This window comes from Choloepus didactylus, chromosome 7 (assembly GCF_015220235.1).
Source record: "Choloepus didactylus isolate mChoDid1 chromosome 7, mChoDid1.pri, whole genome shotgun sequence".
Lineage (NCBI taxonomy): Eukaryota > Metazoa > Chordata > Mammalia > Pilosa > Megalonychidae > Choloepus > Choloepus didactylus.
The window spans coordinates 99,279,003-99,302,243 of NC_051313.1; the positions used below are offsets into that span (position 1 = coordinate 99,279,003).

The following is a 23,241-nucleotide window of genomic DNA, read 5'->3' on the forward strand; positions in this document are numbered from 1 at the left end:
GATGATGAGTGTGATGGATGCAGGAGACACCATTGCATTAAGTGCTTAATAGGTGTCAAACCTCATATCAGGGGTTTACAAGCGTTATTTCAATTAATCACACCTAATTCTCTGAGTGAGGGACTCTTAGCATCTACATTTTGCAGATGGAGAAACCAGGTACTCAGATGGGGTGTGTCATTCTAAATTGTGGCTGGAATGAAAGAGCACGTTAAGGGGTCTCGTCCAAGCAAACATTCTGTGACTATTACTGATGGTGTGTGGTTTGGGTTTTAGGATTGGAGACTCGAAGGTTTGATGAAGAGAGATGAGGAAAGCTGAAGGGCAATCTTAGAACAGAAGGTCAAGAATGAAGTGGCCTCCACATTTGGCTATTGGGTTAAACATTTATCGATCATTATCTCCTTACTATGGTGGAGGTAAACAAAAATGAATAAAGCCGTCTTTGCCTTTTTCTTCTCTCCCTCTCATTCCGTAAGAGCATGTTTACTTCCAGTTGTGATTTCTGGACAGCAATGACAGTCCATCTCAATAATTTTGCACAGTGCATTTAGGATTAGATTTGACAAGCTAAGAGTCCCTCATCAAGACCTTCCACATTAGATTAGAAACTGCCTTTTGAGCCATTTCTGACACTTCACTCTCTCCACATCCTTTGTTTACCTTTCATTCATTGAGACAATGTACAGTCTTATTGATTAAGTGTAATAACATCTTCTCTGAGAAAATGTCTCTATGTATGTGTGTTTGCAAATAGGAAATTCAGATTTTCTGAAAAGATACAATGATTTATTTATTAATTTAACAGTTTTATGTTGCGTGCCAACTAGTTACCAGTCACTGTTTTAAACACTTGATATATAGAAGTGAACAAAATAGATTAAGTCCCTGCCCTGATGAAGAATGCATTCTAGTATGGGAAGGGCAAAAAATAAACATGAAAGTATATAATATGCCTGATGTTCAGTGTTATGCAGAAAAACATATTTGGGTAAAGGCTAGGGATGCTGTTTTGTATAGATTGGAGAGGGAAGATCTCAGTGAGAAGTTAGCATTTGAATTATTGATACACGCTACAACCTGGATCAATCCCCAGAGAATTATTCTGAGTGAAGAGAGTCAATCCCAAAAGGTTACATACTACTGATTCCACTTATATAACATCCTTGGAATGTGGAAATTATAGATACATAGAGCAGGTTAGTGGTTGCCAGGGGTTAAGTTGCGGGTGGGATGAAAGGGAAGTGGGTGTAGCTTTAAAAGGGAAGCACAAGGGATCCTTGTGCTTATGGACATGTTCTGTATCTTGACTGTATCAATGTCATTATCCTGGTTGTGATATTGTTTTATAGTTTTTCTAAATGTTACCATTGGGGGAATCAGGACAAAGGGAACAAGTGACCTCTCTATATTTCTTAGAACTGCGTGTGAATCTACATTTATTTTAAAATAAAAAATTTAATTAAAAAATGCAGGTGCAGCTTTCATGTGGACAATTAAATGTATGAATTTGGAGTTCAGTTTAGAAATTAAGGGTAGATATATTCATTCTGGCATCATGAGATTCCAGGTGGTATTTAAAACCATAGGACAAGATGAGATGATAAGAAAAGCAGTCCTATGACTGTACTTTAGGGAAGTGCTTCTCAAATTTTAATGTGCATAGGAATCACTTGGGGAGCTTGTTAAAATATAGATTCTGATCAGGGGATCTGGGATAGGGACTGAGATGCTGCAGTTTTAACAAGCTTACATGAGATACGACGCTGCTGGTATTTGAAATACACCTTGAGTGGCAAGGACATAAGGCAGAGAAATGAGGGAAAAAAGAAACAGAGCAGAGAGCAGCCAGGGAGATAGGGCAGAGTGTAAGGGAAGCACTATCCCAGAGGCCAAGTAAGAAAGTTTTAAGTAGGAAGGGTGATGCTCTCCGTCAAATGCAGCTAATAATTCAGTGAAAATGGAGACTGAGGAATTGCCTGTTGGATTTGACGAGGTGGGCTTCACTGGCATCCTTGACAAGATTTGCTTGAGAGACAGCCTTATTTGACAGTATTCAAGAAAGAATGGGAGGAGGAAATAAGAGACAGTGAGTATGGATTTTTTTGAGGAATTTTTATATAAAGAGAAGCAGGGGGTAAAGTGAGGAGTTTTAAAGATGGGAGATTCTGTACAACATTTGTTTATACAATGATGAAATAAATTCATAGAGCGATACCAAAACCATGATGATGTGATGATACAGTAAATGTTGACAGTTGTTTTTTCATTTATCCACTAGAGAATTATTGAGCATCTGGTATGTGCTAAGTGTAAGTAGAACTCCCACCACAGGGAATAAGTGATGATTATGACACAGTAATTCCATCAGGTCGCTTCTCTTCTAGAGGTGGATGCCCAGTGCCCTCGTGGCTCCCAATCCTGTCTACGCTTGAGTAGAACACAAGGAGGCACTCTTATTCCAGACAGTTGGGTTCAGGGATGATTGTCTTTCCCTTTAGTTAAAGAAACTGGGCAATTGCCAACTTGTTTTTGTCCCTTAGGTGTTTGTGTTTTTGTTTGTTTGTTTTTTGTTTTGCCTCTGGTAATAAAACGTGTGGGATTTCCATTTTCTTGTTTCATTCTCTAATCTGAATAGCACAACCTTTCATTTTATGTTTTCATAAAATGAGATTTGCCCTTTTCATTTTGCCCTGTATATTATTACAGCAATCACAGGATCTGAAGGACTAGAGGACCTGCCTAGGAATCACAAGGACTGGATTCCATCCTAAGCCATGTGACTAGGATGGCTTATGAGTGCTTGGCACAGTTCTAGTCCGTGCCTGTTGTCCTGCTGTGATTTGTTAATAGTTCCTCTTTTCACACTTGCAAAAGCGTCTCCGTTCATGCAACAAATCCTATGGTCATTGTATCCATGATCAGCTCCCCACATGACATGGGGCAAGCTTCTCTGGCTCCTGTGTTTTTACTCTAAATATGGAGAGGCAACAGTTGTGAGCATAGAATTCTAAAGCAACAAAATAAATGGTTGAAAAATGAATTTGTTTTCTAGCTCTTTTCCTACAAGAAGTCAAATGTGTTTCCAACACGTAGTCCTTGTTATTTAGCTATTTCACATCTTGTGGACATCACCTCGTTATAGTGTTTTGAAGTTTTCCTTTTTCTTGTCATTAGCAATTCCCTTGGAATTTTTTTTTTTTTGAGCGTTCTCTTAAGGTTTTTACATTTTTGCAGTGCCTTACTTCACTACCCTCTAGCAAAGAACATCCATTCATTACTTCACTACCCTCTAGCAAAGAACATCCATTCATTTATCATTCTTTAAAGGAGCACCTTCTCTGTGTAAAACACCATACCAGAAATAGTGGTGATATGAATCTGATATGACCACAGACAAGGGCAAGATATAGTTCAAAGGACAGATAATGAGTTGTCCTGAGTTTACTTTTTACTTTCTTCTTGAATGCTTTGTGGCCACAAGATCTCCGTGTACTAGACTCTTAGTGTTTAATGGAATGAGAAATTAGGTGGCAGGTCCATTGTGGCACATATGCCGTACTTCATCGGTGCTTGTCATAAGATGGGAAGTATGATGACAGTGAGGATAAAGTATTACTGAATATTCTCAAATATTTATAAGGCATCCAGAGGTTCTGCACAGAAACCTCAGGTCATGAGCAGTAAAGGTCAATATTCAACAGGTTGTGACTACATCCATTTATTTTATATGACTGTTTTATCTCTACTTCTCTGTCCGGTTCTTTGGTGAGAGTGGAAGCAAGAGTGGGAAATCCTGGGAACTGAGCTAAACATGATAATCTGGAGATACATAAACTAAGATGGACTTTCAGAGCTTCTGGAGCCCAATAAGAATAAATAGGCATTTGTGAGAAGAAAAGATTGACCATATGGACTGTGATCAGATAGCCGATAGCCACGGCTGGAATTTGGTCTGAGAATTGTTCTTTCTAGGGGGTTCCAGGCTCCTGGTATTTCTAATACAAAGTCACAACTCTGAAAACTTTGTGCATGGTGGAAGAGTCTAGTCCAGTGCTTTTCAAATCACTTACACGCAGGATTTGGATTTATTAGCTCCTTCAGGTTAAAGTATTTATATAGAATACTTTGATTATTCTTTTGTTATTGAGAAAAACATTGTGAGACATAAATGTTCTAAATGCCTTTGAGGAAAAGTTATTATAACGATGAGAGTGCCTTTTTAATATGTTAAGTATTTATTCTCACAATATAAAATAATTTTGTTATAAAATAATATTTCTATGTTATAGAAAATTTGGAGATTAGAACAAAACTATATCTGTCTCAGTTAAGATTATTAGTGTCTCAGAAGCAGGAATTCATCCCAGGCTTAGTAGGATGCTATGACTGGAATTAATGAGCTCTAAACATTTCCAGTCTTCTCTGCATTTTTGCCCCAGAATCTTTTTGCAGCCAAGGCATGTGGTTCCGGCTGTGGTAGGACAGGGTGCCTTGATTGACGATCCCACTCAACTGCATTCAATGGGCAGAGCAGTTCCTCAAGGAAATTGTTATTAAAGGAACATACAGTAGATGCTAGTCATCTAAAATGCCACAAATGCCATGAGGTTTGCCCATAATTACACCTCCTTTTACCATAATTTGTATACTTCTGGCACATATTTTCTTCTATCCTTGTTTCCTGCACATTTGTCTTCCAGGGTTGTTGTTTTTTTTTTGTTTTTCCTTTTTAGAAGTGGTGTTTTCTCTGCTGCAAAATGGCAAAAATAGTGCTCTCTCATCTTTTATTTAACCAGCCTTAAATTGCTGAACATTTAGGTTATTATCATTTAAAACATTATAAATAAATCTGCAGTGAGTATCTGAACATACAGCTCTTTTTATACTTTGGATTATGTCCTTATCAGAGAGGATTATAAGTAGAAAGTATCTTGTGGTCATTTGATTGTGAGAAAGGGAAGGGAGAGCATGGTCATTTTGCTGTGTTATGTTTGGAGGGCTGACATATATCGTCTCTTAGCTAAAGAGGATTCCATGTAAGGTTCCTTTTATTGTTATCAGGAATACTTTGGGAAGAAAGGCATATTGTAGGATTGCCCATTTTTTGATAGCTAAGCTAGGCTGGTTTAGCTCTTCTAGTCTGAAATACCCTACTGTGCTTCTAGAAGAGAAGCTAAGATAAAATAAGTTAAAATTCTAGTAGAAGTATAGAAATGAAGATCTCATCAACCTTTGAAACAGTCAAAAGGTGAGCCTCATCCTTCTATGGACTAATGAATTTCTCTTTGGTTATTAGGGGGCAAGCTGATTTTCATGGATGTAGAACCCATTGAACTCAGGGCTCATTCAATCCTTGTGTCTGATGGTGGAGAGCTCCGGATTGGAACTGAGGACAAGCCCTTCCAAGGCAAAGCTCAGCTCAAACTCTATGGGAGTTCCCACTCTACTCCTCTCTTTCCATATGGTGTCAAATTCTTGGCTGTGAGGAATGGGACTCTATCTCTGCATGGTAAGTGAGGCAATTGACCAGAGGAAATGTGTTTTGCCAATGTGAGGACAATGGGGAAAATTATAAAACTATCTTAAAATCTTTTGACTTTAAGTAGCAGGGACAATAAAGTTAATCAGAACATGGGCACTATTTTCTTAAATAACACATATTGTTTTGATTCCTATGGCAGATTATACTATGTTTTTCAATTATTTGCTCCCCCTCCTGCAAGAGGATTATTTACTTCCATCTACTGTCAGGTGACTTGCAGTACCCATCTGTGGATGGAGCATACTTCCCTGCTCTATTGAACATGGGCATAGCCAAGGGCCTGCTTTAGTCAGTGGAATGGGAGCAGAGGTGACGTATGCCATGGCCAAGGAGAAATATTAAGAGTCATTGCCATGCGTTGGCCATTTTTCTCTTTTCCTTCTGCTTGAGGATAACCTTTCCCAGAAAGGGCCAGCTCCTTCACTTTGGGAACCTGAATGAAGACAACATGGAGTCGACCTGCAGCTGACCTACTGTGGTCATGTATGTGAGTGAGGAATAAACCTTTTTTATCATAAGTCACTGAAATTTGTGTTTGTGACTACAGCACAACCTTGTACAGTTACTGAGTATACTCTTTGTTTATGATAGCCTGGCATCACAAATAGAGGCAACTTCATTCTGTTGTTGTTGCTACTGCTGCTCTTTTCCCCTCCTGTGAACAAATTTTGGTTGCAGTTCTCTTTAGAATCCTGGTACAGTTGGGTTGGGTGTTTATGAATTCCTGGGAGAGAACAGGGATTAGGCTACAGTGTGTTTCTGCTCCAACTCTGTCTTCCTTCTGATCACCTAGTTCCATATTGCACAATGGTCTTTTATTTCTTCCTTGAGATTCTGGAAATTACTGTGTACAGTATAATCCTTAGTCACAACAGGAAATGTAAGAATAGAGTGATGAGCTTTAAGTTTGTGTCTTTCAGTGGATAAATTATATGCTTTTGGTTACATAGCATGAAGCAAAGGGAGACAAAAATGTGTGTTCCTGATAATTACCCAATCTCCAAAAGACATGAAGTATTGCTACTCTAGCTCTGTGATGTTACTGGATAGTGAGAGTGCAGATACCTTCTCTCCCTCTGCTTCCCTCCTTCTCATCTTTTCCGCTTCTCCTCTTGCCTTCCTCCTACCAACCCTCCTCATCTCCCTTGGCTCCTTCTCCTCTTTCCTCTCCATTCCCAGGATTAGGTTGTCATCAACAACTGCTTAGACCATTCCCCAGAGTCCTCACAATATAGGAGTTACCAGGATATTATGGGAACAACAAAGCTTATGCATTGAACATGGGTGAAAACAAGCTATTTTCCTCTCTGAAGTGATGATGCTGTATTTAATTCATATGAAAGAAATATGTAGAAAAGAGCTGCACCGTTTGGGTGGGAGTGATTCCCTTCCCGATGTAGCTGTTAGACAGTCCAAGTCACACCCTGAGGCTCATCAGTTCTCTCCGGCGCCACCTGGGGCCTCAAACAGACTTCCCCTCCAGCACAGTTGTATATCATGGTGAAAATCGTTACGTAATTTCGCTGGCCTTTTCCTAGGGCCAAAGGTGGGTCTTGTGAACTGGCACTTTAGGGAAAAACTCATTTTCTTTTGCTGTCAAGTATACAAAACAGTGAGCGACTTGATTCACGGCTGTGCACCCAGAAAGTCCCTAATGACTGGGCATTCACTCGGCTTCCCAGGATAATGTAGGGAGGAGATTCACCAACTTAAGTGTACAGAAGACTCATCTGAGGAGATTTTTTAAATCCATATTTCTGGGGCTTTTCCCACATCTGAGTCAGTGGACCTGGTGTGGGGCCCAGGAATGTGCATGTTAATGGGACCCTAAGGGAATTTGATTCAGGTGGTCCATTGATCACACTTAGAGAAACAGTTTTAGTGGTCAGTAGTTTTGGAATCAGAAATCAGTCCAGCTCTTCCACTTGTCAGTCATGACCTTGGGCAAATTAATCTCTATAAAACCAGGAAAAAACAGTTCTATTAGATAGACTTTGTGCCAGTTAAGTGCCTCAGAGTGTCAGGCACACAGTAAGCACCTCAATAGTGTTAGTTTTTGCTATTTTGATTACTTTCCTCCTCCCCACCCCCAAAGCACTGGGTAACCAACACCAATTATCTCCTATGTTTTTCCTTTGGGAACGAGGAAGGGGAGAGGTGCTTCTATTGCAAACTTTGACATGGGGCCAGATCTACATAGAGAATTTTTTCCTTCTTATTAATGTTTCTTGTCTGTCTCCTTTTTCAGAGCAAGGGAAAGTTCTTTGCTCTGGAGATCATGAAGTAACAATATTCCAGGCAGCTTGTGTTCCATTTCCACCACCCAGTGAACACCTTTTGATTTTAATCTCACTTGGTGCATGCAACTGCTTCCCAGCAGTGATAAGCACTTGTTGGGGATTGAATCATGTCCCCACAAAAGGCATGTTCTGGTCCCAACCCCTGAGCCTGTGGGTGTGAACCTGTTTGTATATAGGACCTTTGAAGATGTTATTAGTTAAGTTGTGCCCAAACTGAATGATGGTGGGCCTTAATCCAATATGGCCAAAGTCCTTTCAAACACAGATAATCAGACATGAAAAAGAGAAGCCACGGGAGCAGCCAGCAGCTAGAAGTCAAAGGAACCCAGGAGAGAAAGGAGAAGACACCACCATGTGCATTGCCATGTGATGGAAAAGCCAAGGTACCCCAAAGAGTGCCAGCCAGCCAAAAGATACTGATCTGGAGAGCAAGCAAGCCCTCTAGCCTCTGAAACCTTGAGCCAATAAATTCCTGGTGTTAAGCCAACCCCTTGTATGGTATTTGTTTTTGCAGCCAGGAAACTTGAACATCACCATTCCTGGATATGGTTACAATAAAGGCCTCTTGGAAGCCATTTGCGTTGGCCCCAGTATAGTCAGAAGCAGACCACTGCTCAGCAAATGTGGCCTTTTGTAGGCATTTTATTCCTAACATCAAACAGTAAGAGAAGTGATGAATTCTACTTTGGCTCCTGTTTGGGTTATATGCATTCACAAAAATGGGTCTGCAGGTCAGACAGCTTGCTTTCCTCACATTCTCCCTTCCACCTCGTTCTTCACTGGGGCTCCTTGTAACCCACTGGGGCCAGCTGATTTTTGTCATAGATTAGAATCGCTGAGCAAGCAGGCTTTGCTGTTCAGCTGTCACGAGGAAAGAGGTGTTGAAAGCGCTTTTCATGTCTTTCTTTTAATGTAGAAAAACTCATTCATTTATACGCTCACATACCTACACAGCTACATGTACATATATCCACATACATCCACACAGCAGGGTCTTTTTTGCCTGTTTTGGAGAGGATCGATTTGGACAGGGCATGTTTTGAGTCTCTGGTATGGTTCTGATTGCTTAGTAAATTCTGTGGGTGGCTTGCTTTGATATATTGATATGACTAAAGAGTCTCAGGATTCCTTGAGAGTGGCAGCCTGGGGTTTGGGTACTTGTAGTCAATAAGGAAATTTCTCTCCTGCCTTTTGCTTGCACCACCCTGTCTGCCAATCCAGACTCTCCACCCCAGACTGAGTGCCAATCACGTGTCACTTTTCAAAGCGGTCACTGTCAGCCTGGGCAGCTTGAATTTTTGACAATGTAATTACGGCCCTTGCTTCCACAGTGGGAGTCTGAGCAGGACGCTGAGCTTTTATTGATTGTTCAGCAGGGAAATTTATCAATGTCTCTCACTTCATTTCTAGTTCCTCCCTGAGAAATTTGGTTGACAGTTTCTTAGGAGAAAAGCAGTCTTATGGCCTTGACTGGACTTATGTCTTTGTCCTTTTCAAGAAATTACAAGATACAGGCATTAAATATAGATTGAAATTTCTCACAAAAACTAGTGGCTGGCACATGGTTGAGGAGAACACTAGTGCAATTGTTGGGCACACAAAAATTCAGTAGGAACAAATAAGAAAAAAATGGACTAAATAAGCAAGGATATGGACTGTTTTCCTTCAAAAAGTCCCAAGTATCTGAATTTAAGTTCCACACTTTTTAGAAGTATATTATTTTGGCACTCTTATAGTTGCTAAAGTGTGTCAGTGGTCTTGAAGTGCAGTACAGGGCACGTGGACTGCACATCCATGTAGGAATGGGTTCCTGGCGAGTGATTTTCACAGCATGCTCTGCAAACTTTTACACCGTGCTTCCTGGAGGAACTTCAGAGGTTCCCCAGTGTATTTGGGAGTCAAGCAATAAAGGTTCAAATTGTTCAAGTAATCCATTCACTGCTTTTATCTCTATTATATATTGGTATTCAAAGTAACATTTCACTCGAAGAAAAATAACAATTAAAAGCAACTCTGTTAGATCTTCCCTTTTAGCTGTCAGATGTGGATCCTTTTGAGCAGCCCAGGGCCTCTCTGTATGATTCTATTTGTCTGCAAGACTTTTTGAGCTCCTGGACATTTTCCATACAGTCTGTTCTTTGACAGAGAATAAAACTTTCAAACTTTTCAAAGCTCATTTTCATTTTCTAATAATTCTTCTTTATCCAACAATATATTTTCAGATCTCTGTTCTTTTGCCATCTGATCAATTATTTCCAATCTTGTCTCTTTTCTGTCCATAACATCTCTTCTGGCCCCTGCTCCCTATCTGTTTCTTCTAGAACGTGACTTCTCCCTTATCTTCTGTCTCTCACATTTCAGCCCAAGGGCTGGAATATGAACCATAGCTGTGGCATGGTGTTTCTCTATGTAGCTTTATTAGTCTTCTTAATTCTTTTGATTGTAAGGGACAGAAACCCAGTGCAAACTTAGACAAAACAAAGGAATTTATGAGCTCCGGTAATCAAACTGCAGGCTGGACATGAGGTAAGTGGCCTTGGACACGCACAAATGCATCCAGGGATCCAAGGGCCACCCGGATTGCTCTGCCTTACACCTCTGGATCTCTGCATATATTGGCTTCACTCTCTCCTTCTCCTTATTGGCTTCTTCCACATGATCACTAGCATGTGATGGGCTCACATGGACTTGAGTTTTCTACCAGAGAAGAAAAGGGCTTTTCTTTTCTATCATTAGTTAAAAGAGTAACCAGGGAAGACCTCAGAAAGTGCAAACTGATGTATCTAGCAGGCTTAGGACAATTACAAAGTGCCCAGGGGTTAGGGAACTGTGATCATTGTAGCTCAAGTCACTTTTTCACTCCTTTATCAACCATCAAGGCCAGGGGGGCAAGGGCATATGAGAAGATGGCCACTCTGACTTGATCAGGTAGGTGTGTGCATGTTTGAGGACATGTGTGTGTATATTCATGTGTGTGTGTTGGGGAGCAGATCATGGAAAGAAGGGGAGGTGGCCAGTGCCAGAAGGGAGCATTATTGGAAAGATAAAACCCTAGGGGCCTTCTAAGCTGGTTAAACTATAATTGCAGGTTTTTAAAATTCTAGCTTAGTCTTTGAAGTTTTAAGGCAAAATCCATAGGCAGAAATATTCAAATGTGGTACAGTATTTACTGCTACATAGACGCAGTGTGTAAAGTTGAAATACATTGTCATTTAGGTTGCATTTAGGCTAAATAAAACATCTATGTGAGATCAAGCAAACCAAAATGTCCAATAAGTTCCCAGCACAAAGCTTAGCACATAGAAGGGTCCCAACAAATAGCCGAAGAGGTAACTCTATATATATAATAGAAAACTTATGCTCTGATTAGACACCCTTCCCAATGTTATCAAAAACCTAAAAAGCTCTATTTATCACAGGGTCTTATGGAATCTAATTTTCTATTATCTCTTATGGGGTTCCTTTTTCCTTTCCAGGGTTCTTGAGTTTTCTCAGTATTGAAGAGGTTCTAACACTAGCACTTATTATGACAAAATATTACCTGAGATTTCATGGGGAGCTTTAGCTGTTGTGTAATTCTGGCATAGGGCTAAGCCAATGAAAGTGGTACATTTTTAGGGACTGTTGGGAGACTTGAAACTTCCAGGAAGAAGCCTGATGTAGAACAGACCATCTTTTTCTCTAATCACTACCTTCCTTCATGTTCTAATGGATGTCTTTTTCCTGACTCTTAACAACATTTTGGGCACCATTGCTTTCTGGTACATATCAGATATTCAAAGGCCAGCCCTAGACTTCAGTCTCCTATTAATTTAATGTTCCCCTTCCCCAATCAAGGCCAGCCTGAGGCGCTTGGAGTGGTAGAGCTACTCCTTTACTCTTTTTCCCATCCTTCTTATTGGTGGGACACGTAGGAAAACTTAGGCAAGAAATTTAACAGGTTATTTACTTCACCCTGCAATTGTATCCTCTGGTAGGTGTTGCTACCCCTCTAGACAATACAGGGGCTGACTGTTGATTCTTTCTCATGAGATGCCTAAGTGAGATCATTGGTGCCTTGCAGAGAATCTTCCTGCCACACAGTTTCCCAACGTGGAAGCTCCACCTAGGCTTGTGAACCCCTTAGCTTTCACCGTGGGACCTGCTCTTTTGGGTGGTATTCCAGCAAGTTGGCTCAAGCTAAGCTATCTTCCCCAGAAACCACTGGATCCAGGGGAATCTTACTAATCCTTCCACATCAAGGATGTTCCAGTCATCACCTCTTTCTCTGCCCTGCTGTGTCTCTTTAATTTTCCTTACCCCTGCTCAGATAGGCAAGGGTAGCCCAGCAAATCTGCTGCATTTGCAGATATCCAACCTGGAAAGAGAAGCCAGCTCTCTTCTTGCAGCAACTCCAGGCCCTATGATTGGTTTTCTGAAGCTCTCTTTCTTTGTTTAAGTGGAGAAAAGTACTCTCATCCATTCCATCTAAAAGGAGAGGAAAAGGCAATGCATTGCTTGCCCAAGCTGATTACTCACTGTCGTCTCTGAGGATTCCCTTGAACCTCATTGTATTAGTTAAGGTTCTCTAGGGAAATGGAATCAACAAGAGATATCTATAAATATAAAATATTATAAAAGTGTCTCACGCAACTGTGGGTATGCATGAATCCAAATTCTGTAGGGCAGGCAGCAAACTGGCAACTCCAATGAAGATGTTCGATGAACTCCTCAGGCAGCAAACTGGCAACTTCGACAAACTCCACAGGAAATGCTTCTCTGGTTAGCCGAAGAAGTGAAAGTCCTCTATCTGCCTCGCTTAAAAGTCTTCAACTGATTGGACTAAATCCAGCTGATTGCATTCTCATTGTGGAAGACATGTCCTTCGTTGATGTAATCAGTCATAGCTGCAGCCAATTGGCTGATGATTTAATAAACCAGCCTTCTGGTTTATTAACCAGCCACAAATGTCTTGCAGTAATGGTTAGGCCAGTGCTTGCTTGACCAGACACCTGGGCACCATCACCTGGCCAAGTTGACACATGAACCTAACCATCACACTCCTCTTTTCCCACCTTTGTTGCTCATATAGGCTGTGGTAGGATTTGCTCTAGGAATGGCTGTGGTGGCAAAGCTAGATTCATTCATTTAAATAATCCCCAGAGGATACCTACTCCCTAACTGTTTATGGATAACTAAAATGTGAGGTGCTTATCATCTCTTTGTCCCCTGCTTGGGTTATCCTGGTCCAGTCTGGAAAAGCAGAATCCTATTCAACAACCTGCTGTGTATGTAAAAGGTTGATTCAAAGGGACATGGGGCTTGAAGGTGAGGGCATCTTTGTATGTGTGTGTTTGTTTGTTTGCTGTGTTTCATTTTGATTTGTTTTCATTTAGGGGTGGGAAGTAGGATTAAATAAAGGGGTGGAATGGGAAAATGAGGACTGTGGAAAATTTAAAACCCATTAATTGCTTTCTGTAGTCTTAAATTTAAGCAAGATACAGTATAGTGCTGGTTCTGGTCAGCTGGCATATTGGGGACATCATAATTATACAGTCAAGTTAATGCTAGTGAACATAGATCTAGTGTATTGGGAACCCTTGGTATGGTGGGACGTCAATGACAGGATGACTGCTTCCCTCTTTAGAGCAGATAGGGATTGGTCCTTGACTATCTGTCCTTACAAAATATAACCACCACCACTAAAAGAGGTAAGGTGGACATTTTTTTTCTCTTTTGTCTAATGATGCCTCAAAAAGTCCAAAATACAACCATTCGGGGCGCAATGGCAGAAACAAATCTGGTAAAATCTCAGTGATTTTTCATTCAACTTAGAATTTGTATTTGCTTGAACTGGGCAAAAGTGACCTTGGTACCATCTATAAGAAAAAATTCATTAAATTAGTAGTATAAACCACATTTAATTGAACATGCTGTTTTTAAGGTCTTTAGGATTTTAGGTGTTAACATGTAAATGTATACTGCTAATTAGAAATGAGTTCTAGCTATCCAATAATCCAAATACAGCAGGGACCCCACTTAGAAACACATTGTTAAGTACTTCAAGATTCTATGTATATACTTGAAAGTGTTGGCATTACACAGGTCTTTTTTGGTTGAGAGTGACACAAAACCTTGTTTGAACTAAAAATTAAGGGCATTTATTGAGTCATATAACTGAAAGCACAAACAAACAAACAAAAAGCCAACTTGAGGCACAGCTGAGTCCAGGTGCTGCAGAGACATCAGGACTTTGTTTCTCTGCAACTCTTGATTCTGCTTTCCACTGAGTTGGCTTCATTTTCAGGCAAGATCCCCCCTCACGGAGGAAAAAAGGGGCCTTGCCTCCATGAAAGATGGAAGAGGGTACCTCTTTTCCAATGGCTATTTGACCACTGAGCAAATTTCAACACTCTTGACCTCCAGCATTTCTTTCCCCCTTAGCATTTAACACTAAGATATTGTATATTAAATATCATATACAGAATTTATTCAACATAATTCTATTACATTGGAGCATACTTACTGTGTTTAGTGTCTCCCCCAGTAGAACATATACATGATGAGGGCAAGGATTTTCCTGTTTTGTTCATTTACAAAATCCCCTGGGTCTAGAACAGCGCTTGGACTCATAGTAGGCACCCAAGAAATATTTGTTGGATGAATAATTAAATGAATAGTTTGGGCAAAAGTCTTGGGATTGACTTTGGCACAATTTGGGTCACAGGCCTATCTCTCAACCAACTACTGTGATCTTTGCTAGAGCCAGAGGGTGGGCGCACTCTCCCAGAACTACATGGTCAGAGAATGAAGGAGGGTAGCTTCTTAAACTAAGCGAAGTGCTATCTCACCAGGATAAAAGAGAACAGCAGGTAAAAACAATAACTTGTCTACTTTTTAAATATTTGACAATCCAACATTTTGAGCATTTTAACTAATTTGGAATTGCCTTCCCTCTAGTTAGTGCAAGTTGGTAAGATTTTACTGTATAGTCTGTACACTAATATATTTCAAGCAAGTATAGTTTGGCTAGGAAAAATACTGAGGGGCCAATTCACTAAGTAAAATGAAAGCCCTTGCCACAATTAGCAGAAAAATTAGGATTTAAAAATGTATAATAACTTTGTGATGCTTCCTAGATTATGTCTTGAAAATGTTATTGGAAGGATGAGGTTGATTTTAAGATAGTTTTTTTGTTAGACTCAGGACCATGTGGATCTTGATCTTGGCTGGCCACTTTTTGTGTAAAGTCTCTTAATGAAGTATGTACTTCCAGTACAATGATCGACAAAGGCATCAATTCTGGGTGTTAGGATTTGGTTCCAGATCAAAAAGAAAACTTTGAGTGAGCAATGATGCATCATGAGGCTAATTCTTTTTGTCTAAGCTATGAAGGGAATGGACAACTAGCTTACTTTCCTTACTTATCCCTGTGATTATACTGAGGCTGAAAACTCATAGAGTCAGAATCTAGAATACAGGCTACCAGGGGACAGGGTGGAGACAGGAAATTGGGAAGTTAAGGCTTAAAATATACAGGCTTCCTATTTGAAATGATGGAAATATTTTGGTAATGGGTAGTGGTGATGACAGCACATTATTGTGAATGCAATGAATAGCACTGAAATATATATCTGAATGTGATTAAAAAAGGAAATGTTAGATTGCATATATGGTAATAGAATAAAAAATAAAAAAAAATACATGAAACTGTACTACACCACAATGAACCCTAAGTTAACCTATGAAACAAACAAAACTGAGTCGGGGACTTCATCCCTTGAAGGAAGGTAAGTCCAGTCCAACCAACCAGTCCATGAAGAGAAGACAGTAAAGGAGAGAGCTGATCTGGCCCACCTACTTTAGGCCTTTCTAGTTTAGGGAGCAGATTCCAGGGAGCTGACTCCTGTTTTGTTTTCCTTATCCTTGTGAGGGGCAAGAGAGTAAAAATAGAGAACTGCTCCTTCATTTGGGAAAACTCTAGAAAGTTTTCCAATCCTTGGGACTGTGCCAAGCATATCCTAGAAATGACCAATCTATAACAACACTCTTCCTCTTTGTGGGATTGAGCAGTAGGGGTGGAGAAAGAGAGTTATGTCTTTTAGTTAATGATAAGAAAATTATTTCATGTTGAAAGTATAGTCACTGCTATGTTATAAATATTAGTCCTGTGATAAAATCTTTAGAACACATGGAAGATAAATTGGAAAGTTATTTCTCACATTAGAACGATAGATGCTCTTTAAAAAAAACTGTGAACTACTTCCTTCTAAAATCCCAAGCACTGATAGAATGAAGTAGTGAAAATAGTACTGAATAATACCTTAGGCCTTACATTTCATGTCTAATCCTTTATAGTTTCAAAAATTTTCCCTATATTCTTTTGACCCTGTGAAAATGTATTAAGAAGTAAACCAAGTGGATCCTACTTTCTATAACCTACTCTGTCACATCTTAGATACGTAATCCAGGAAGTTATCAAGCCTATTTGTACAAAATCAACAAAACTTTTCAAGTAGGAACAACTACCTCCAATACCCATTTTTTTTTTGTTTTAGATTTCTATAGTTTCCTTTTTCAACTACGGTGTGGGGACCTGTGTTGACATTCTGCATCTTCTCCAGATGAGCTCAACCTTGCTCACTTATCTTCCTCGGGATGGGTGTTTGGAACTTAGGTTCTGGAATTAGTAGACTACTTTGGTCCAAATCCCATTTCTCCCACTAATTAGCTGGTGGACCCAGGAAAAGATACCTCTTCAGTGTTTCAGTTTCCACATCTGTAAAATGGAGATGATGCTAGAACATTTTTATGGTGGTGTTATATGGTTTAAATGAAATAAACTGGGTAAGACACTTAGCACTATGGAGGCATTGAGCAAGTGCTCAGTAAAAATTAGTTGTTGTTATGCCTGCAGATTTAATTGGATATCATTATTATTCTAAGTAGGATGGGATGTGTATTTTGGGTGTTTTTCTTTTCCAGTAACTCCTCAGCCAGAAACCTAGTAGTCATTTTTGATACCTCTCTATCATTCCCCTTATTTGTCTATATCAGTCAGGGTTCTTTGGAGAAACAACTTGGGGGCTGACAAGTCTATATTTGTAGGGCAGGCTGGCAGAATGGAAACCCAGGCAGAACTGATGCTGCTATCCATAGGGGAAATATTTTCTTCCTCAGGGAAACTTCAGGTTTGCTCTTAATATCTTCAACTGTTTGCATGATGCCCACCTGGATTATTGAGGGTAATTGCCTTTACTCAAAGTCAGCTGATTGCAGATGTTAACCACATTTACAAAATACCTCCACAGCAACACTTAGATTAGAATTTGAATGAATAACTGGGTGCTACAGCCTTGCCAAATTGACACACAAAACTAACCGTTACCAAGTCTTGCTGATTTTAGTTCTTGAATAACTTCTCTCTGTCTCCATTACAATCATCTTAATCCGTGACACCATCGATTTATGCCTGAGTTGTTGTGTGAGTTTTCTAATTCATCTTTCGAGTTGCTACTCTTGTGTCTCTCTCCAATTCATTCTTTACCCTGGAGCCAAAGCAAACTTTTAAAAACACAAATCTCTTTATGTCATTTGATGCTTAAAACTCTTCAGGGACTTAGCATTGTTCCTAGGATAAAGTCCAACATTTCTAATATGGCTATAAGGCCCTACTTGATCTGGTACCTTCCTACACTTCTTACTTCCTGCCTTGTACCCCATCTCTCACCCCATTCCCATGCTCTAGTCTCAATACCCTTCTTTTAATTTATTAAATTGGTGTTGTAGTCTAGATCCTTAGGATTTTGCATTTTTTTATTTTATTTTTTTTACATTTTTAAGTACCAAAGTAACTCAACTTTGTTAAGTAAATGGAAAATTACATAAGCAGGAGCTTGTGGTTTTTCCTTCAAAGAGAATTCTTCCATATGCATCATCAAAGCAGTGCTATTAATAGTATTGCTTTCAGCCTGGCCATGGAGAAAGAGTATCCTTGAACTGCAAATTATATTCATTATTTGTTAGAATTGGATTTTACCTACATCCTGGAACTTTAAAATTTTCAAAGATGTGTCTCATTCTATCCTTTTTTTTGTTTGTTTTGTTTTTTTAACTTTCACAACAACCCTGTGAGGTAGGATGGACTGGGATTATTATTTTCATTTCACAGATGGTGGAACTGGGGCCCAAAAGGTGAGTTAACTGGGGCCCAAAGGTGAGCAAACTAATATTCTTTCCACATTTTTCATGGGTTTAAGACACATGCAGACTTATTATAATTTTGTGCATGTTTACCTGTGGAAGAAAGACAAGCAGAAGACACTCCTTCCAGGTTTCTGTAAGAGTCTTCTCAATTATAATTAAGTTTGTTTTGAGACCCCAGATGGGGCTTTGTTCTTTGTCGCTCCCTTTGTAACATTCTTGATACAGGCACAAAAATCCTATTTCTTTCACAGTTTATCATTTACCTTTCAAAATTTCTGTGGAGTTTTCTGATCTCTATGGTGACAAGTCTATAATTATTTTCCTTTATGGTTTCTGCCTTAGGTTTTATGTTTAGAAAACTTTTCTACACAAAGACTATATATAAAATTACCTGTTTGTTTCCTAGGACTTTTTTAAATTCAATTTTATTGAGATATATTCACAAATCATACAGTCATCCACAGTGTACAAGGAATTGTTCACACTACCATTGTATAGTTGTACATTCATCACCACAATCAATTTTTGAATGTTTTCATTACCACACAAAAAAGAATAATAATAAAAAATAAAGTATAAAAGCACACCCAAAACATCCCATACCCCCCATCCCTCCCTATTATTCATTTACTTTTTGCCTGCATTTTTCTACTCATCTGTCTATACACTGGATAAAGCAAGTGTGGGCCACAAGGTTTCCACAATCACACAGTCATCCCGTATAAGCTATATAGTTATACAATCATCTTCAAGAATAAAGGCTACTGGGTTACAGTTCAGGAGTTTCAGATATTTCCTTCTAGCTATTCTAATACACTGAAAACTAAAAAGGGCTATCTATGTAATGCATAAGAATAACCTCTGGAATCATCCTTCTGGAATGACCTCTTGACTCCATTTGAGATCTCTCAGCCACTGAAACTTTATTTTTGTTTCATTTCTCTTCCCCCTTTTGGTCCAAGAAGGCTTTCTCAATCCCATTCCTAGGATTTTTATCATTTCATTTTTCTTCACATTTGTGTTTTTAATCCAGGAGTCAGCAAACTATGGCCTATGGGCCAAATATGACCTACTCCCTGTTTCTGTAAATAAATTTTATTGGAAACAGCCATTACCGTTCATTTACATATTGTCTGTAGCTGTTTCACACTGCAGTGTCGAGATGATTAGCTGCAGTAGAGACTGTATGGCTGCAAAGCTGGAAATATTTACTGTCTGGCCCTTCCGGAAAAATTTGCCAACACCTGCTTTAATCCATCTAGAAATGATTTTGATGTCGTGTATTAGTCAGTTATCTAGTTTTATTTTTTTCAAATGGATAGTTTTCTCAACACTATTTATTCAACAGGGCAAGTGTGGTAAGCTGAATAATGGTCCCCAAATATGTTCACATTCTAATATCCAGAACCCGTGAATATTACTGTGAATGTTACCTTATATGGCAGATGCAATTAAGTTAAGAATTTTGAAATGGGGGTATTATATTGGATTATCAGAGTGGCCTTGATGTAATCACATCAGTCCTCAAAAGAAGGATGTACGAGGTGTCAGAGTCAGAGAAGAATGCAATGTGATGATGGAAGCAGAGCTTGAAGGGATTTGCTTTGAAGATGGAGGAAGGGGCCTCAAGCAAAGGAATACAGGCAGCCACTACAAGCTGAAAGAGGCGAGGACACCTTGATGTTAGCTCAGTGAAGCTGAATTTGGAATTCTGCCTTCCAGAACTGTAAGATAATATGTTCTTGTTGTTTGCAGTGACTTAATTTGTGGTAATTTGTTGCAGCAGCAATAGGAAACTAATACAGCAACATTTCCCTGGGAATTTGAAATGTTACTTTTATCATATGCTAAATTCTTATATGATATAGATACAGATTAACATCTTTTTAAATAACTTTTAGAGCAAATGTAAAGCCTGGTGAGGGATGTAGATAGACACGTTGATATAACTAATGCAAGTGGCCGGTTAATAGGAAGCTGTGAAGAGGACTTTGGTTTATCCTGTGTTCACAGACAGAGAGAAATTCCTTTTTTTTTTTTTTTTTTTTTTTTTTTTTTTGAGTCTGTTCCTACCTTCGTCTCATTAGTAATCAAAGAAATGTAAATTGAAACAAAGGCAAATTTATTTTTGCCTATCAAATTGGCCAAGATTAAAAAAGGAAAAAAAAGAAGTAGAAGGTCTGGGGGGAACTGACAATCATATGTTGCTAGTGCATGTCGAAGTGTGTGCAATGTTTCTGCGAGCAAATTAGTAATTATATCAAAAGACTTAAAGCTAGGTATTTTCCTTGATATAGCAATTCCACTTTGGGGAATTCATTCTAAGGAGATGATAATTAGTATGCACAAAAGTTATGCTCATAAATGTTCACATCAGCATTGTTTATGGGAGCAAAATATTGAAAACAAACTCATTGTGGGGAAAGAAGCAATTAGTATATAAAATATACATCTTTAAAACTGCGTAGTCTGATACTATCATGTTGTTAAACAATATGTAATACAACCAAAAGAAGTTTCCAATATATTAAATGAAGAGAATTTACAAAAATGGTGTGTACCATATTATACAATTTTTAAGAATGAAATTTTATAAGTATATGAACACAGGAAAGGAGGGATATGAAAAACTAACCTGTTATATTAGGATCGTGGGTGTTTTATTTTTTTCTTTTTGTGTCTTTCTTTTTTTTTATTTTAAGCACTATGCATTTATTGCTTTTCCTAAAATATGTTATGATTAAAAATTGTCCCTTTCTTTCCTAACTGTCACCTCCACTGTAAAGCATAAAGCATAGTGATGGCTATCAAAATGATTATCTGGTCAAAAATATATCTGAAATCCTCTTTATATTTTTTGGCAATGACAGAAGTGGGTATTAAGGGCATTTTGTAGAAGCTTTGACTCTTACCAAGTGATTTTTGTGCTTCTAGTTAAGACTTTCCACTGCAGTTCTGTATGGCCTAAGCATGGCATTTGTTATGTGGCTTTAAGTCCTCTCAGGAGCTAGAAACTGTTCCAGATGTTTCCGTGTATCTCACAATGTACTATTTCCTCGGTATTTTGAGCCTTATTCCTTGATTCTTCTCTGTCACGTGTTTTGAATCAAAGTTGGTCAGATTGGGTAGAAATAAATGTTAGTCTCCAGAACAGGCCTTCAATAAAAGTATAGTTTATTATGCTAGCCAAATAACCTTGGTTAGCCTTGGTCTAAACCCTGTGACAAGGGGATGGTGGGGTTGCTTCTTAGATTGGGAATGGGCTTGTGCCTAATTCCCTTTCACCACAGTGTTTGCTCATCAGCTGTGGAAGGATGGATGCAGCCAGCTGACTGTTAATTTGTAGAGGATTGCCTGGCTCCTGTCTCCTTCTGGCAGACACATGTTTAGCCAGTATTGAGGCAGGAGGCTCACAGTGCACACACCGAGCTGAGCTCATGCAGGATTTCCCCTATCACGTTTTGCCTTCATCCAAAGGAGATATCACAGCAAGTGGCTTTTAAGGACAGAGGGAAATGGTATGTGAAAAATGCCCCCATTCCATCTCCTTGGTCTTCCAGATAGTCTTTATAGCAATGCTAATGTCACAGTCTTCTCTTCTGAAAGTACAGCAAATTGGACTGCCTCCAATTCACAAATGGTTTGGGATCAAAAAGTTCCCTTGTAATTTGATAGTTTGGAACTTGGAATACATTTTTTCTCAAAGAAATGCTGATAAACCACATGGTGAGCACCCAGGTGAGCCCTCAAAAGTTTCTTTCACCTAAATGTACTAGCTGTCTAATAATGTTAATAGGTTATGTCTAGCAGCTGACCACTCAGTATAATTCAGTGTGGGGAACTAGGTTCATTTCCTGGGAAGCCAGGAACACATCTCTCTTCCATTCAGGCTCTGAGCAATCCCAATTCTCTTCTTCTCTAGTATTGGTAACAGCTCTTAGTCCTGTCCTGAGGGTTACTTTTTTGGCTGAGAGGGGTTCTGGCACAGTATGTGTTCTGGGAGCAGACAAAGCCAGCTGAGATGCAAGGAGGGGGTAATCAGCAGCAGCCAGTCTTTCTCTAATCCTTCTGGTTACTCATCACTTTCTACTGTCCTTAGAGATGGTATATGACCAGAGAATTCAAGCCAGGTGCTGTGGGACAAAGGGGAAGTGAAGAACAGTAGGACAGAGTTTTCTCTCCATCCCTCTCCCTTCAAAATTCATTTCCTCTTAATTATGCACCTTACCTCCTGCTGGCAGAGAGAGGAAATGAGCACTGTTGAATAAGGCTTGGGCACAGGAGATGCTGGGCAGGGCATCCAGACTTTAACAGTCGCAAAATATAGCAAGGAGATGGAGAGGAATGAAGCCCTAGGCAGTTGCATGGAGGAGCAAGAATTTCTTTCCATTGCATTGTTCTTTGTTGTTGGTTTTTTTTTTTTTTTCTTTCTAATGGGTAAGCCTCTATCTCTGTTTTTGGTTTTCTTCCTCCTTCTACTTCTTTGGTTTTTCTTCTTCATCTACTCAGTCTTCAAATGATATTCCCATCACCTTGGTCTCAAATATTCTTCATTTATAACTTTATACTTTTCCCCCAGGTAATACCATCCATTCCCATATATTTTTTTTTAGCCTCAAACCTCTATTCTAAACTCCAGACTCAACTTTCCACTTGGTTTTTCTCTTTAGGAGCTAAAATCTAACCTGTCTAAAATCATTATCTAACATTTAATATATCTAAAATGGAATGCAATTAGAATATAAACTACATGAAGGCAGGAATTTTGGACATTTTGCTCACTATTGTATTCCTGGCACCTAGGATCGGGCATGGCACATGGCACATAGTAGGTACTCAATAAATATTTATTGACTGGATTCTTCATCTTCTTCCCCAAATGTCTCATTTATCTATCATGTTGCTGTAGCTATGGACTGATGAGGCATCATCAACATCTTCTCCCTTACCCTAGCTCCAATCATCCAGTCCTCTTGATTCTCCAAAATAGATCTCAAATTTGACCTTTCTCTCCATTTCTACTCCCTAGCTTTGATCCAAACCTTCAAAACTTCCTGCTTGAACTACTGCAAGCCTTACTACTTTTATTCACTTTCCTACAATCTGTTCTTCACATAGCATCCATGGTGACTTCAAAAAACATAGATCTGATTGTATAACTCTATTGAGAATAAGACTCAGGTACTTTAGAACAGGCAAACAAGGCCCCAC

At 39.2% G+C, this 23,241-nt stretch overlaps 1 protein-coding gene across 9 annotated transcripts in view; it reads left to right on the forward strand.

Moving 5' to 3' along the window:
• Positions 1 to 23,241, forward strand: part of PKHD1 (PKHD1 ciliary IPT domain containing fibrocystin/polyductin) — a 473,530-nt gene that overhangs the window by 152,614 nt on the left and 297,675 nt on the right. For all 9 annotated transcript variants that reach the window (XR_005217861.1, XM_037842918.1, XM_037842911.1 and 6 more), the window contains one exon: positions 5,300 to 5,512. Coding sequence is in view for 8 of the 9 variants with exons in the window: in XM_037842918.1 (XP_037698846.1) it covers positions 5,300 to 5,512 (213 nt within the window). In the remaining variant the exon portion in view is untranslated. The remainder of the gene's footprint in view (positions 1 to 5,299; positions 5,513 to 23,241) is intronic.